Below are 15,206 nucleotides of genomic sequence, written 5' to 3'. Positions count from 1 at the left end.
TGAAAGAAACACTCTTTTGAGATCAGTCAGGCTATTACAGTAGTAGAATTTTTACCCTCCTCCTACTTATTCAGACTAACTACAGTAATCCATGGCTTGATAGGAGACAAAAGTCTGAGGTAAAACAGAGCTGAAGTAGGCCAAAACTTGCTGATCGGTATGTGCCCCTCTGCCACTCTTTTGCACCTGCTCGTTCTGCTGTATATGCTTATATGCTGTATTTATTACTTTAAAGCAGAGAACATGATATTGGTCTCTCTCCATACCTGAAACTCAAAGTATTCCTAAAATGGATAACCAAGATAACTAAGTCAGCTGGAAATGAGTGGAAAGATATTATTGTACCTTCATTCTTTGTCTCTTATGGAAGATAAAAGAGTGAGAGATGGGATTCATGGCCAGGAGCGTTTTTTTCATGTGTCTAGGAGAGCTGGCTTAAGAGGAAGATGGATAAGCTGACAGCAGGTGAGAAAATGCACAAGTGACAGAAAACCTAGGCTCTTTGTCAGCTCTGCCACAAGTCTTATGCTTTATAAAAGATTGTTAAGGATCCGCTTTGAAAAGCAGAAGAGTGAATACCATAATAATTTTCTATTATGCATGAATGTCCCTTGGTGGAATAGAGAAGGTGTGAAATCAACTAATTTAAAAGTATCGGGCAAGACAGACTGACCCAGTTAAATGTGCTTTAGAAAATAATGTTTATATGATATGTTGACCAAATGTGGGGTAGTCTTTCTGTCTTGAAGATCTGACAGATGGAAAAAATATGCTTTATTTGAGTCAAGATACTTCTCAAGCTTGTACAGGCCCCTCTGGACTACATCCCATCCCTCAGGCATGTCAGCCGTACCACTCAGCTTGGTGTCATCCACAAACTTGCTGAGGGTGCACTCAATCCCACTGTCTATGTCACTGATGAAGATACTGAACAGCACTGGTCCCAGTATGGACCCCTGAGGGACACCACTCATCACCTATCTCCACCTGGATGTTGAGCCACTGACCACTACCCTCTGGATGCGACCATCCAGCCACTTCCTCATCCACTGAACAGTCCACCTATCAAATCCATCTCTCCAGTTTAGAGAGAACGATGTGGGGGATGGTGTCAAAGGCCTTACAGAAGTCCAGACAGACAACATCAGTAGCTCTTCCCTTGCCCATTGATGTATTACTCCATCATAGAAGGCCACTAGGTTGGTCAGGCAGGACTTGCCCTTTGTGAAGCCATGCTGGCTTCCTCAAATCACCTCCCTGTCCTCCATGTGCCTTAGCACAGCTTCTAGGTGGATCAGTTCCATGATTTTCCCAGGCACAGAGGTGAAGCTGACAGGACATTAGTTCCTGGGAGCCTCCTTTTGACCCTTTTTAAAAATGGGTGCAATGTGTCCCTTTTCCCAGTCCCCAGGGACTTCTCCTGACTGACATGACTTTTCAAATATCATGGAGAGTGGCTTGGCAACTACATCAGCCAATTCCATCAGGAGTCTGTGATGCATCTCATCAGGTCCCATAGAGTGTTCAAGTTCAGCAGGATGAGGGCCTGTGAGTGCAAAGCCTCCTGGAGCTGGGGTAAGAAGGCTTCGTCAGTAGGCTCCCTTTGATCAGGTGGCCTTTAGTAGACACAAACTACAAGGTTCCCTTTGTTGCCTTGATCTCTGATTCTTACCCATAAGGTTTCAACCTGCTCATGGCTGTTCTTCAGGGACAGCTTTTCACACTCGATCCATTTCATGATGCAGAGGGCAATGCCTCTGCCCCTCCTCCCTCACCTGTCCCTTCTGAACAGCCTGTAGCTATTGATAACTGCACTCCAGTCATGGGATTTGTCCCACCAAGTTTCATTAATGGCAACTAGGCCGTAGCCTTCTAGCAGCATGGTGGCTTCCAACTCCTCGTGTTTGTTGCCCATGCTGCATGCACTGGCATAGAGGCACTTCAGCTGGGCTGTTGGCTGTGTTACCTTTTTAGAGGAACACCCCTTAATTCCTTTGAGGTTTTTCACTGGTGTTTCCCTGTTGGCTCCTATTACCTCAGGAGCCCCTGGCTCTTCTCTGTAAGACTTCAAGCATGCAGCAGTGTAGCTGGTGCACTTCAGAGCAACAGGCTGAGGGACCTTGCTTAGCACCCCATCCCCTAACCTTGGCATGCCATCCTACAGCTTGTCATGGGCAAGCCTGATATTATCCCCCTCCCCCTTCAAGTTTAGAAGGTAGATAGACAGTAAATGAAAATGTAATGTAAACATATAACTTGTTATCTAAAACTTAAATGTGCCGTCACTGAAAGCAGTATTATCAGGATACGTATTATTATGTGATTAGCTGCCATGTTATTTTTCAGCCTTTCACTTATACTAGACTAGATAAAACAATGTAATAACTTTCCATAAAAGTTGCATTAAAGAATAAAATTATACTTAAAGCAGCAGTTCTAAAACACAGACACATAATTTAATCACCTTAGTTCCATAATCTTTTTTCTTGAAATGTTGTACTAAATATACTTTTCAGTGAAAGAAGTACATGAATAATGAAAGTGTATTGCCTGAAGGACAAGGTGTAATTTCATTGTAACCCTTTAGAAAGAGACCAGTTTTATTTTCACCCTTTTAGTCCCACTGATTGCATAAGAAACAACTTTTTTTGATAAACTCTCATAAAAAAAAAGCCTCTGAAACATACACGAACATAGGAACACCCTTTTCACTTGCAATGCTTATGAATGCAGACAAAGACATAACCCTGAAACAAGAACTATTAAAAAAGTGATGGAATATTCATCCATGAAAAGAAGTACTCCTCTACACACTCCATTTCCCCAAGGTAGTGAAAGATCAATCTTTCATTTCCATTTTATTCTTTTATGTTCAGCTCTAGTAAATTCTCTTTTCCAAAGTGAGCTGTTTCACAGGTTTTTCTGCACTGAACTTCTTTGTTTTGAATGACATAACTGATCCCTTCTATCTTTCCCTTTTTATGATTAGGCAATTATGAGCTCTCCAGTCAGGAGGTACAAAAGGGGTACGCAGAGAATTAACAGACAAGGACTTCAGCTGTTGTGGGCACTGTATGAACAAAGAATGAAAAAACAGTCCCAGTGCCAAAAATATTTTGAAGTTGAGGAAACATCTTACTTTCACACTTAGCAGGATAATCCAAAAGTGATTCTGTATTTAAACTCAAGTATAACAATGATATGTTGCTATAACAACACAGTTCTACAGCAGAAGAAATGTCAACAAGGTTTACACTTTGTCAGCAGTGACACTGTGCGTATGCAAACTTTCAGGAAGAACTTTTGCCTGTGTACAAAAGAAGGTACAAAAGAAGAAATCACTGTTCACTCTTTCCTGTGCTTCCAAGACGCTACAGTCCTTAAACCAGGTTCTTATCTGGTATAAACAAACATAGACATGCTGGGGAGAATATTATGAGTCCTGTGGAAACTAGGAGATCATTTAGATCTTATACTGCAGATCCCTCCTTCACAACATGACTGGACTGAGTAATCACGAACTAAAGCTGATATAGCAACTGAAAAAGCAATTTATGCCCATATTTTCAGATGCTGATGAGGTGATTAGATTACTTTCTGTAAGTGTCATTCCAAATATTTTCTTTTTTTTTGTCATATATCTCTTTTCCTTCTTTAAATTTCACATACCTGATTCCAGCCGAAGTTAACTGAACCTCACACACTTAATTAATAAAACTCTATCAGAAAGAGAAGATATAACAGACTTAATGCTTAACATAACATCAGAGCTGAAAGCAGCCATGATGGTCATAGGATTACAGAGCGGCTTCCTCACCATATACTGCATGACACTGTTCATGCAGCCCACTTTATATCCATGGAAGTTTTATACTTTCCTTGCACTTGTCTACTTGCAGCCCATGTTCCATAAAAATGTCCACCTCATTTATTTAGACTGTAAATACTTTGAAACATGGGCTATTTGCTGCTTGATGGGTACATGCTAGTAAGAACAACATAGCTCATTACTGTTTGGGCTCAAAGCAAAATGGTAATGAACATGTGGGTAAAAAAACCCCAATAATGTACACGCCCTTTGTTTTCATGTCTCATTAATGAATACTGTATATATTCAAACTTCGCTTTCTGTAAAGGCCTCTAAACAATCAGCTGCTTATAGAATTTATCATCCATCATACAAAGTATACAATTCATATCAAATATATACGTATCTATGAAATAACCGAACTGAATAATTTGTCCTCAGTAATAGTGTCATTACATTGACAGTTATTTTACAATAGTGTACCTGCTCTCCAATATCTAGTAGAACCCAACGCTTTCCAACTCATGAGCAATGTTCTTCAAGATGCTGTTCCAAATCCTCTACGTGAAACTTCAGTGCTCGTGCTACAGTTTCCCACACTGGGCTAATCCTGCATTAGGGAACGATGTTGATATGGAGTGCCAATGCCATGACTACAGTTTGCCCTTCAAACTTCCAAGTACTGTCTTCCAAGCCGTAACAGCACAGGAAGCATTAATATCTGCACAAACATGTGAAACTGCAGAAACTGCTTACAGTGGGAGCCTTGGAGGGTTTAACCAGATAATTCTGCCTTTGAAAGCCACCACAAGTTATCAAACATAGAGAACAAACCCTCTTTATTCTATGCAGCCTGTACTAATCACTTATGTATTCACAGATAACTGAACATAAAAGATAAAAATTGCTGAAGAACTCTAGTGGCACCTCTTCCAGAGCTCTGACAAATAAGATGCTGACCCTGCAACTGACAGAAGAGAAAGGACTCTGGCAATAGGAGAGCCAAGAACATGTTACATTAAAGGTATTTGTCTAGCCAAGACTTCTTCCTCTTATTCATAAATAGCTGACTGATTCCCAAATCAGAAATCTTACTACTCAAGGGAAAGGAATACTGCAGAGATGAAAAATTTTAATCCTGATGATGACAGCCTTATTCAAAATTGCCTCCTGTGACCCCATAAGAAGCAGCCCTCAATGCTTGCGTAACTTCTTGATAATCCTCCTTACCCAAACCAAACAAACAAAAAACGGATTTGTGGTATGAGACATTTTGGTCTGGAAGAGATAAAAGATGTACACAGTGGGACACAAGATTACCCACAGAATCACAAATGATCAAGGAACCTCATGAGGGTCAAAAAATACAGCTGTCTAAGGTAATTATAAATCTAGTGTTAGCTGCCCCTCAGAAGGCACATGCAGTAATTTCAAGGTACATGCACTACAGACTGTGCCACAAGAACTGGGTGTTGTATGATAAGAAAGAAAATGCTTTCATTTTCTGAAGAATTGGTGGTAACCACTATATTGGCTATTAATTGCTATGTAAAGCATAAAGTGCCTTCCAAATTCTGAAAAAGAATTTGTTGTGTTTCTTTCTGAATCTTAGTAAGACTGTTACATGGATTCCTCTATTTCCAGGCAAAGCAATGAAGCAAATAACCATTGCTTTAGACAGCAGACATTCCCTGGGACCTTTCTGCAAGGTGTGCAAAAGGACTACATACATAGCTGTTGCAAACTAGTGCGTCAGCTCTCTGCACTGATAGCTGCAGAACTGCATATTTAATAAAAAAAAAAAAAAGAGAGAAAGCAAATACTTCTTACCATGAAACCCTCAGTGTACTGAAACTGAGCTCTGGAACTGTCTTCTGCTGTGGGACTCAGGGGCTTAGGATCAGACATAGAGCGTTGCATCATCTTTGCCGCCTTTGGGCTTGATGGAGGAACCTTGGCAATGTCAGCATGCAGCATCTTCTGAGGGCTGATGTCATCAGTGATGGGTTTTTCATAGGGTACAAATGCTGATTCTATAACTTTGCTTGGTGACACAGGTGAAATGGGTGAATAGAGAACTTTGGGAGATTTGGGAGGGGAAGGGACTACCTGTAATGTGGAGTCTGGACGAAGGTGGGATGAGTATCCTATCTCTAACGGTGTTGGGCGTTTTTTATCTTTCTGAGGAGATGAAGCTGACAGATATTGGGGACTTTGAGTATCTGACTCTGTCTCTGTTTGACATCCCAGACTTTCTCCTTTGTATGTCTTTTCTGGAGCTGAAATGTGCTTTATGATTTCAACCTTAGCATCCAATCGGGCCCTGACTGAAGGTGTTCTTATTGTTCCTACAGGTTCTGTTTGTACTGAAATCTCCGCCACTGTCTGAACTGCAATACTAGATACTTTGGAGGATTGTTTAGCTTTGTCTGCCTCAGTAGTACTCTCACTGTATTTCCCTACACGAGGCTTCCTTCTGGATCTGCTAGAAAGATCCCATTCATCTTGATCTTCATCGTCTGTCTGAACACTTGTATCAACACTCTTCTTAGTTCTCCGTCTCCTGTTTGTGTAACCTCTGTCTGCTCCATCTTCATCATCGGTTTGCACTCCACTGTCCACTATCTTTTTGAAGCACCGGGGCTCTTCTTCCAGGGTCTCCTCAAGCTCCTCATATGGACCACGTAATTTTGGCATAGAACTTCTTTTTTTCAATTGCTTCTCCTCTCTAACATCAATATCCTTGAGAGACATTTCTGAAACAGAGCTTAGGATACCAGATCTAGGTATGTATTGGGTAATGCCATCAGACTGAACTGTATACCATGTTTGGCTTTGTGGAATTTCAATACCCAGCGCTCCTGAAGCTGTAGTGGTTGCATCATCAGCAGGCCAAAACTGGCCATTTTCTGTGGTTGCATACTGTCCTTCCAAAAGTGTTTGATCTGTGGTAGTTTGTGGTGAGCCAGTTCCTGAAGGGTCATAACCATACTGATATATTTGACGAATTTTTTGCTCCTCTAACTGTTGGTGGAGCTGTTGTTGAAGTTGCTGGAATTGTTCAAGCTGTAGCTGCTGCTGGGCTAATGTCTCTTGCCTCATCATAAACTGAGCTTGTCGTTCTTCCTCTTGCTGAAATAAGAGATGATGTTTCATGGATTGCAGCTCCTCAAGCTTTTTCTGCACCATAAATTTTTCTTGTTCCCTAAATCTTTGAATTTCCTGACGCTCCCATTCCAGCTCTTCTGCAAAGCGCTGCTGCTTAATTTTCTCAAGCTCAAGAAGTTCACGCTCCAAATCAAGCTGTTGCTGTTTGCCTTCTTCAGGGGCAATGAGAAGTGCAACCTCATCTTCAATTACATCTGTATAAACTTCAGATGCTGTAGTTAAAGCAGGTATCAAGTTGGTTGGCTCAGTGGTAATAGTTTCTATAGTAAGAGGTGGCAATCCTGTCTCCATATCAATGGCAGCAATTGCACTATCTTTTTCAGCTGCCACTGTTGTCAGGAAACTGTATGATCTTGGGAGAGGCTGATTCTGTTGCAAAGTTGATAAAGAGGGCACCGAGTCAATTGTTTGGAGGGTAGGTAAATCTCTGACAGTTGTACTGAAAATAGAACCAGGTTGTGTAGTGATGGCAAATGTGGATGGGATTGGAGTTGCTACTGAAGAATAAACAACACCATTGGATGATCTTAAAACACTTCCAACGCCAAACTGGGAACCCAGAGATGATACCATTCTCGCTTGGGAATACTGTGGTGTACTGAGCCCGATGCCAGAAATCACCTGCCGAGTGTCTGGATAAGGACCAGTGGTCTTGCTTGAGTAATCCATAACCTCACCTGAAATTACAGGGCAAAGTTACAGTCCAGTCCCACAAAAGAATGCTGCTTTGCGGATTCTGAAAGTCATCCCATCTTGATGAATTAAATGGGAAGGGGAAACTGCATGCAAATCTTCAGGTTAATGATCTACTTTAGATGTGAAGGAAACAGCATTTCTGAACATGCAGGCACATGCAGGCACCTCTGTGCAAAACACATATGTAAAATGAAGAAATGAAAAACGTGTAATCCAGAATAATTTGTCACAATGTCCAAAAGAAAACAAAACAACAGAAGGAGGGGAAAAATAATTTTAAAATCATCCTGAAATGAGGTGAGGAACATCAAAATTATATTTCAAAGAAAGATCTGCTGCTGTGTCATACTGACCTGTAGTAACTCTTCCAGAAGTAAGATCTACTGCTGCATCTGTTGCCCCAACTCGATAATCAAAGCTATTCTTGCTTTTGTATGCAAACAGTCCAGCTTCTGATAAATTTGTGTCAGACATAGATGGTTTCATACCTCCCATTCCTCGGTAGCCATATGACCCTGAACGATCATACTGATAATGGTCATCTCTGTAACCAAAGCGATCTTCAGGAAGTGTAGTTGGTGGCTGCTGGGCTGTACAGCTCCTACTAAATGGCAATTTATAAACCATATCACAGCAGACAGCTCTTCTCCCTGCAGTCAGATCCACAGGCTTTTCATCATCTTCTATTACTGTTGTTATGATACCTGAAGTAGATTCATCCATTGTTACTACTGTTCTGTGGGATTTTGTAGTGCTAAGGTCAACCACTCCACTCTCCATCGGCTCCTGAGAAGCGGAGAGATCAGTCCAACCATTTGTAACACCAACAGGTGGTACAGTAACAGGCTTTGTAGTAGCCCATGTCACTGCATGTGTTGAAGTACCTAGGGATAAATTTATTGGCACTTCATCTCTACCTGCAGAAAATGCCTGGCTGCCTGTTACTCTGTATGTAGGCTCAAAATGTTTTGATGTTGTTAGCTGAAGCGGCGTTGTCATTGCATGTCCCAGATCCACCAGGCTGTCTGTACTGGCAGTGTAGCTTACAGTGGCGGTGCAGGTCACTACAGTTACTGTCTCAGTGACTACAGACAGAGAAGGATCGGCAACACATGAAGTGCTCAGGTTTATTATAGCTGGCTGGACAGTACTTACTGGGCGCCCACATGTATCATTTGCTGGCACTTGCCTTCTCACATCCATGGAAACAGCAGACAGGTCCATGCAGCTGTCTCTCACTTCAATATCCATCTTACTTAAAGTGCGAAGATCTATGACATCACCCAAAGGATGGAATCTTCCATTCTCTCTGTACCTGGGTTGATCTACTATATGTAGTGGCTCTGGAGGTATAGTAATAGAGACGCTACCTAAACCAAAACCAGGCACTGGGCCCTTAACCACAGACACTGTGGTCTTGGTTACCTCTGTTGTTACTACTTCTGATTTTGAACTAGGTGTTTTTTCAAAAGTTGATTGTGTTGTGACAGGAATAGTTTGCAAAGCACCTGAAATATACATACTCTGAACTGCCATACTTTGAATTTCCATAGTTTTCATGGATGGTGTAAAAATGGGTTGCATAGGCTGGGGAATCTGTTCTTTAGAAGGTGCTTCTAAAGGCCAGCTGGTAACAGCCTGACTAGTTATAGCTTCTGTGGGAGTTCCAGGCTCAGATGGCAATGTGATGACAACATAGGTTTCCTGTGATGGTTTTGTCAGCCTCGGTGAAGATTTGTTAGAGTGTGGAGACAAAGGGGAAGTGGGAGATGCTATTTTGTATTCAGCTGCAGAGACCAAATTCAGAGTCATACCTGAAGTCAATGACAAACCTATTGGTTTGGGCTGTGTTTCTGCTGGCTTATGAACAGTTATGGGGAGTGGAGGAACTGCTGGTTTAGGAGCAATTGGAGGTTTAGTTACTTCAGCGGGCCTGTGACTGAAAACAAGCCCTGCTGGAATGGAGGATGGTTTGGGTGGTACGGGAGGTGGTGTTGGGGTGTATGTTTTTGTGATAGGTACCACATTATTCTTTAATACAGTTGTGGACTCTAGTGTTGGTACACTTGTGACTGAAGGTACCATTGTGGGAGCTGTTGCTGCTGGAGTCTTAATCTGTGACTTCTTTTTAGGATAAATGGCTGGCTTGGGTAATGTAGGTGGAGGCAATGGTGGTGGAGGAGGTGGTGGAGGAGGAGGAGGTGGGGGTGGAGAAGGTTGTGCAGGAGAATCCAAAGAAGAGCTTCTAAAAAGCGAGAATACTTTGGATGTTACAGCAGGAGCTGAGGAAGGCACAGAGACCATGCTGGTCTTTCTTACAACACTGGGAGTAGGTACAGATGTTTCTGATGCAGGCTCTGTAACTGGGACTGATGCTATACATACAGCTGGTTGCTCAGATGTAGCACTAGTCAAATTAATCCTTGTCATATCAACACCCAATTCTTTGTGTGACTCTTCATGATGAATTTTGACAATGCCAGCCTCTACTGTACTTTTCATTTTTCTAGCTGCTTCCTTTCCTGCTTTGGAGGTATCAAAGGTAATGGTATCATTTGCATAATGCTTGGATTTTACAGCTGTAGTTGCCACTACTGAAGGTGCAGTTTCAGGCAAACAAACTGCAGCTTGATCCACACTTTCCATATCTGATGCTATAGATGGCTTTTTAGTGGCTCCAGCAATAGATTCATAAGGCATGCTCACTTCAGAGTACTCTTTTGGAGACGTTAAGGGAACTTGGGTTATTATCCTGACACCTTCAGAATCTGCCTGTTTACTTACAGCATCTGCTGTATCTACATAACCTGTGGTTGCACTATCTACAGGTGATGAACTATCTGTGGTACAAACCGAAGATGTGGATGATGTTAAGGAAGCTGTATCAGAAGGTAAAACTGAAGCAGCACCTTCTGATGTCTCAGAGTATGTCAACATTGATGTTTCATGAGAAATTATTTCTTGAATTTCTCTGGCATAATCTGTTAAGTATTCATCTTCAATTTCCTCTGCTGTGAAATGCTGTGTTATTTTAACATCTGGAATAGAAAGTGCTGTGCTACTGGCAGGTGATACATCTGACATTGCTGAAGTAGTGCTTGATGTTAAAGATGTACTATCCACTAAGTCTCCAACACTAGGTACCTTTGCATCAGATGTGGGAACAAAACCTGAAGTTGGTTGTGTTGGACTGGACCCGGGGGTTAGCTGCATTCTCTGTCTTTTCATAAGCTCTTCATAAGCAGCTTCTGCATCTAACAATTGCTTTTCCTTAGTGGTGGAAGTTACTGTGCTGTCTAATACAACTATTTCATGACTTTCTGGAATAATGTAAGAACTAGAAACAATATCTTCTTGAGGCACAATAGAATGTAAAGTCTCAACACTATAGTAGTCTTTCTGTAGATCAGTAATTTTCTGTGGTTCTTCATAGATCTGTTCTGAAGCTCTTATTTTTTTCTCCTTTCCTCTCTGTTGTATATATTCATTGCTCTCATCTTGTCTCATTATAAGATTAGTATCAGTAGTTCCACTGTAAGTATCCTCTACCAAAGATTCATAAATATAATCCTCTATTAGCATTCCACCATATAACGATTCTTTTTCAAACACTTCATCTTTTTCATTTGCAATTTGAAATGGCTTGGACTTATGGGTCTTATGCATCATCTCCTCATAGACCTCTTCAGCACTTTTCAATGTCTTTTGAACACTTTCTTCTTTTGGGAGTCCAACTGGTTGTTCATCTGTTGGTGAGTATAGAGAGACAGCAGTAGGCAATTTGTAAACTTTTTGTACTTCTATTATTTTTTCTGGGCTGATCTCAAACCCTTCAGGATCTGACTCAATACTAGGTGAATATTCAGAACAGGAAGACCTGTGCAGCTCTTCCATTTCTGCTGCCTGTCGTAATTCTTCTGTTGGAGATGCATCTTCAATGGGAGAAAGATTACTTGGTGGAGTCTTTGGACGTTCCCTTCTTCTCTGAGCTCTTAGTTCATCCTTGTCCTTTTTAGATTTTTTGCTAGAACTTTTTCTTTGTTGCTGTTCTAATTCACGCTGTTTCTCTTGTTCCTTTAGCAGTTCTTCCTCTTCCCGCAGTTCTTCTTCTTCTGAAGAATCTTCAATAGTTGGAAGAAGAGGACCATGTGACCGATGCCTGGCTTTGCGCTGTTGTTTGCTCTCCCCTCCCAGTTTTTTGTGACTAGGACTGCTGTCACTATCTTCATCAAGTGATGACACTGAAGTAGGAGATGTACCTGGTGTGAAACTAGAAGCATGTAAACTAGAAGACCCTTCTCCCCTAGATCTATCTTCTGGTGAATCTGTAAGACTCTCCATCTCTAGCTCAGGCTCTTCATCAAAATATAAAATACCTTTCTGTTGTTCGGTCGCTTCAGAATATTTGTTTGTTATTGTACTATTCAATTCTATTGTTTTGAAACGCCGAAGGCCTCCTCCTCCAGCTACTGCAAGTTCTTCACTGTCTTGACTTTTAGTTTCCCTGTATTTTGGCTCTGGGCTTTCATCAAAAGTCTCATCATCATCATCATGCCATGAATGCCGTCTTCCTGCATCCTCATCATATCCTGCACTACTTTTCCGTGCCATTCTTCTATGTTTTCCAGCTGTTCCTTTGGCTTTGCTTTTCACTTCTTCTTTCTTTTGGCTTTCAGTTACACTGATCTCTTTGAGTTGATTTCTAATGAATTCATCATCTTCAGAACCTGAGGCATCTTCATCAGCACTCATCTCTATAATCTGTTTTCTAATGAAGTCTTCCTCATCCCCTGATCCCTGACTGTCATCTCGTTTGTACTCATCACTGCTTGAAGAACCAACACTAGCTCTTCTTTTTCTCCTTGGGACAGGTGAGTTTTCACTCTCACTGCTGTCTTCCACAGAATCATAGCGTTGTCTCCTTGCTGATATGTCATCTCCTTCATCTTCTTCCTTGTAGTCTACCCGGGAGGAAGCACTTCCTTTGCCATCTTCTACAATGGTTCCTTCAGCTTCTTGAATAGCTTCTAAGTCTTCCTCATCTGAACTGTAAGATTCTGGAGTGACTGGCAAAGGCTTTGTTTTATGTTGATCTTTTGTCTGTTCACTGTATGTTTCATACAGCTCTTTGCTCTTCACAGATTTTTCATCAGAAAGCGTACTTGCCTGAGCTTCCAAAATAGACAGTACAGTACTTTCCAGTTTAGCTAGATCTGAGGGGCTTGGTGGACTTTCTTGTGAAATAGTGTCTTTTTTATTAGATTCTCTGAGTAAATCCTTTTCATCAGTGGGGATATGACTTGGAATTTCACCAAGTGAACTTGATATCCCATCAGAAGAATACCCGGTGTCACTCAGACCTTGTGGACTTTTCTGTTGCTGAGAGCTTGATGTGTCTGATTTTTCATCCTCCTTTTCCTAAAAAAATAAATACATACGCGTGTGTATATATTGATATATAAATTCTTAATGTCTCCAGGCAATTAAATACATGTGACTTTTTTTTTCTAAAAGATGAGTTAAATGTCTCAGATGAAAAATTATGATGCCAAGAAGAATTATATTAAACCATAAAAGACTGAACAGTAATCTTGTTATTCAAAGCTATTAAAATAACACAAAAAGTTCCGCAAATTTTGAGTTTTTGCATTGACTCTAACTATGCTTTGCATAGCTGTCCACACTGGCAACTGATTTTATTAGTTGTCAGATGATCTTCTATTTTTCAATATAAACACTGTATTTAATTGTTTTCAGAACACTTACTAATGATAATCTACCATTTGTTCACATATGTATGGGAGAAGTTGTTTGGGGTTTAATTTAAATGAAGATTTTATTTACCTATGTTTCAAAACTGTCTACAAAGTTCTAGAGATAAAGCAATATATAGCTTGCCAGGTGTCAGCCTGCAGTATTTCTGGGGCCTGCTCCTTTCTTTGCCCATTTAAACTTTTATAATTGTCTGGCAAGATGTCAGTCTTCTCAGATTTTGGGCCTATGGTTTCATTTTGGTGATTTAAGTTTACACATTGTAACATGCAACAGAATACATGGAGTACTGAAGCATGATTTAATGCAATTTGGAATGTCCCTGTATCTGCAGTTCGGCACTGTGCAAACATTTTCTAAGTACCTCATAAAAAAGTAGTTTCTCAGTAAGTTTGTGATGCTGAGATAAGCTGCTGGTAGGGAAGTGTAATTACAGGGAGGAAAGCATGACAGTCAGCTGTTGATCAAAGGAAATAAGGAAGCAAACAAGGCAGGCATGCCTGACCATACCTAAGGTTTTCCTTCTCATCTCTAATAAAACACCCTTAGTCACTCTCCTAGCTTGCAGATCCTTCTACACCATTCTGAATGACAAGCACCTCTATCTCCTTCTTCAGATAACATAAATACCACGAATATCCTACAGCAAATATTTCCACACCAGTTTCCCTCCCACTTCTCTCATCTGCGAAATGCTCCATACTTAGTGAAAGTACTTCACCATTTGGTGAACAAAACAGCTCACCCTCCAAATGACAGGTCATCTTAGCTGACAGTCTTACAAAGTGTCCCCATCTCCACTAGCAATTCGAGAACAAGCACCCCAAAGTCTCCTGATTTTAATAATATGCTGTGATCTTCATATTATGGCCCTCGATATGTTATGGCCTTCAATAATACAAGTAGGTAGTATTTTCCAACTTTGCTAATCTAAGTCAATGATATCTGAGGTAGAGCAAACTATTTATTTGAAGATTTCATTTATCAACTTCCTTGGCAATATACTGAGTTAAAAAAAAAATACTCTGGAATAAATATATTAAGAAAATTATGATAATGGTTAATTATAATCTAAAGGTACGTTTACACTCATGCTAAGTTGCTATCAATTACCAGTATTTTCAAATGTTTATTCACCCTAAAGTTTTACTTCATGCCAAAATATCGTAAATCAAATATTTGTTATTTTTTAAAAACAGTTTTTTCATTATTTAATTTACAGTTAAAGTACCTGTTCTTGCCTGTATACATATCACTGTGCACATAATCTTATATTAAACCACTAATAGTAATAATAGCATTACAGTAATTGGCTAATTAACATTTTATTAATTATTATTTATTCATTTTCATATTGAAATTCCATTTCACAGGAGTGATTACTATATGCTTTATTAAATGAGACACTACCTTGAATATAAACTACAATATTGTACCTAATATGATAAACCCAAATGTCTGACATAAGAGAAAAATACATTGCAATTAAAAATCAAATACGAAAACAAATATTTCTAGGGACAACTCTAATAATAAGGCTGTGATTAATATATAAATATGGAGAAACCTATAGTACTCCAAACAACTTTGGGTAGTCAGCACCACTTAAACACTTCAGCATTTCTTATTCTGAAAAATGTACTCTTGGATATTCTCCAGCCCTTAATGACAGAATTATATATACTCTTCATAAAAAAATCAGCAATGAAGTGTAGTTAAAAGTTTTATGTTTTGTATGTTATATTTACATTTTTATTCCCTT

The 15,206-nt window shown here is 40.1% G+C and overlaps 1 protein-coding gene across 1 annotated transcript in view; it reads right to left on the bottom strand.

Annotated features, from left to right (window-relative positions):
* The window catches only part of PCLO (piccolo presynaptic cytomatrix protein), a 367,600-nt gene that overhangs the window by 181,304 nt on the left and 171,090 nt on the right, over window positions 1-15,206 (bottom strand). The window contains exons 5-6 of the mRNA XM_064443829.1: window positions 8,026-13,090; window positions 5,639-7,653 (exon numbers count right to left, since the gene is read on the bottom strand). Of these exons, the coding sequence (XP_064299899.1) occupies window positions 5,639-7,653; window positions 8,026-13,090 (7,080 nt within the window). The remainder of the gene's footprint in view (window positions 1-5,638; window positions 7,654-8,025; window positions 13,091-15,206) is intronic.

Source organism: Phalacrocorax carbo, chromosome 1 (assembly GCF_963921805.1).
Source record: "Phalacrocorax carbo chromosome 1, bPhaCar2.1, whole genome shotgun sequence".
Taxonomy (NCBI): Eukaryota; Metazoa; Chordata; class Aves; order Suliformes; family Phalacrocoracidae; genus Phalacrocorax; species Phalacrocorax carbo.
This window is presented reverse-complemented; position numbering and strand designations above follow the sequence as displayed.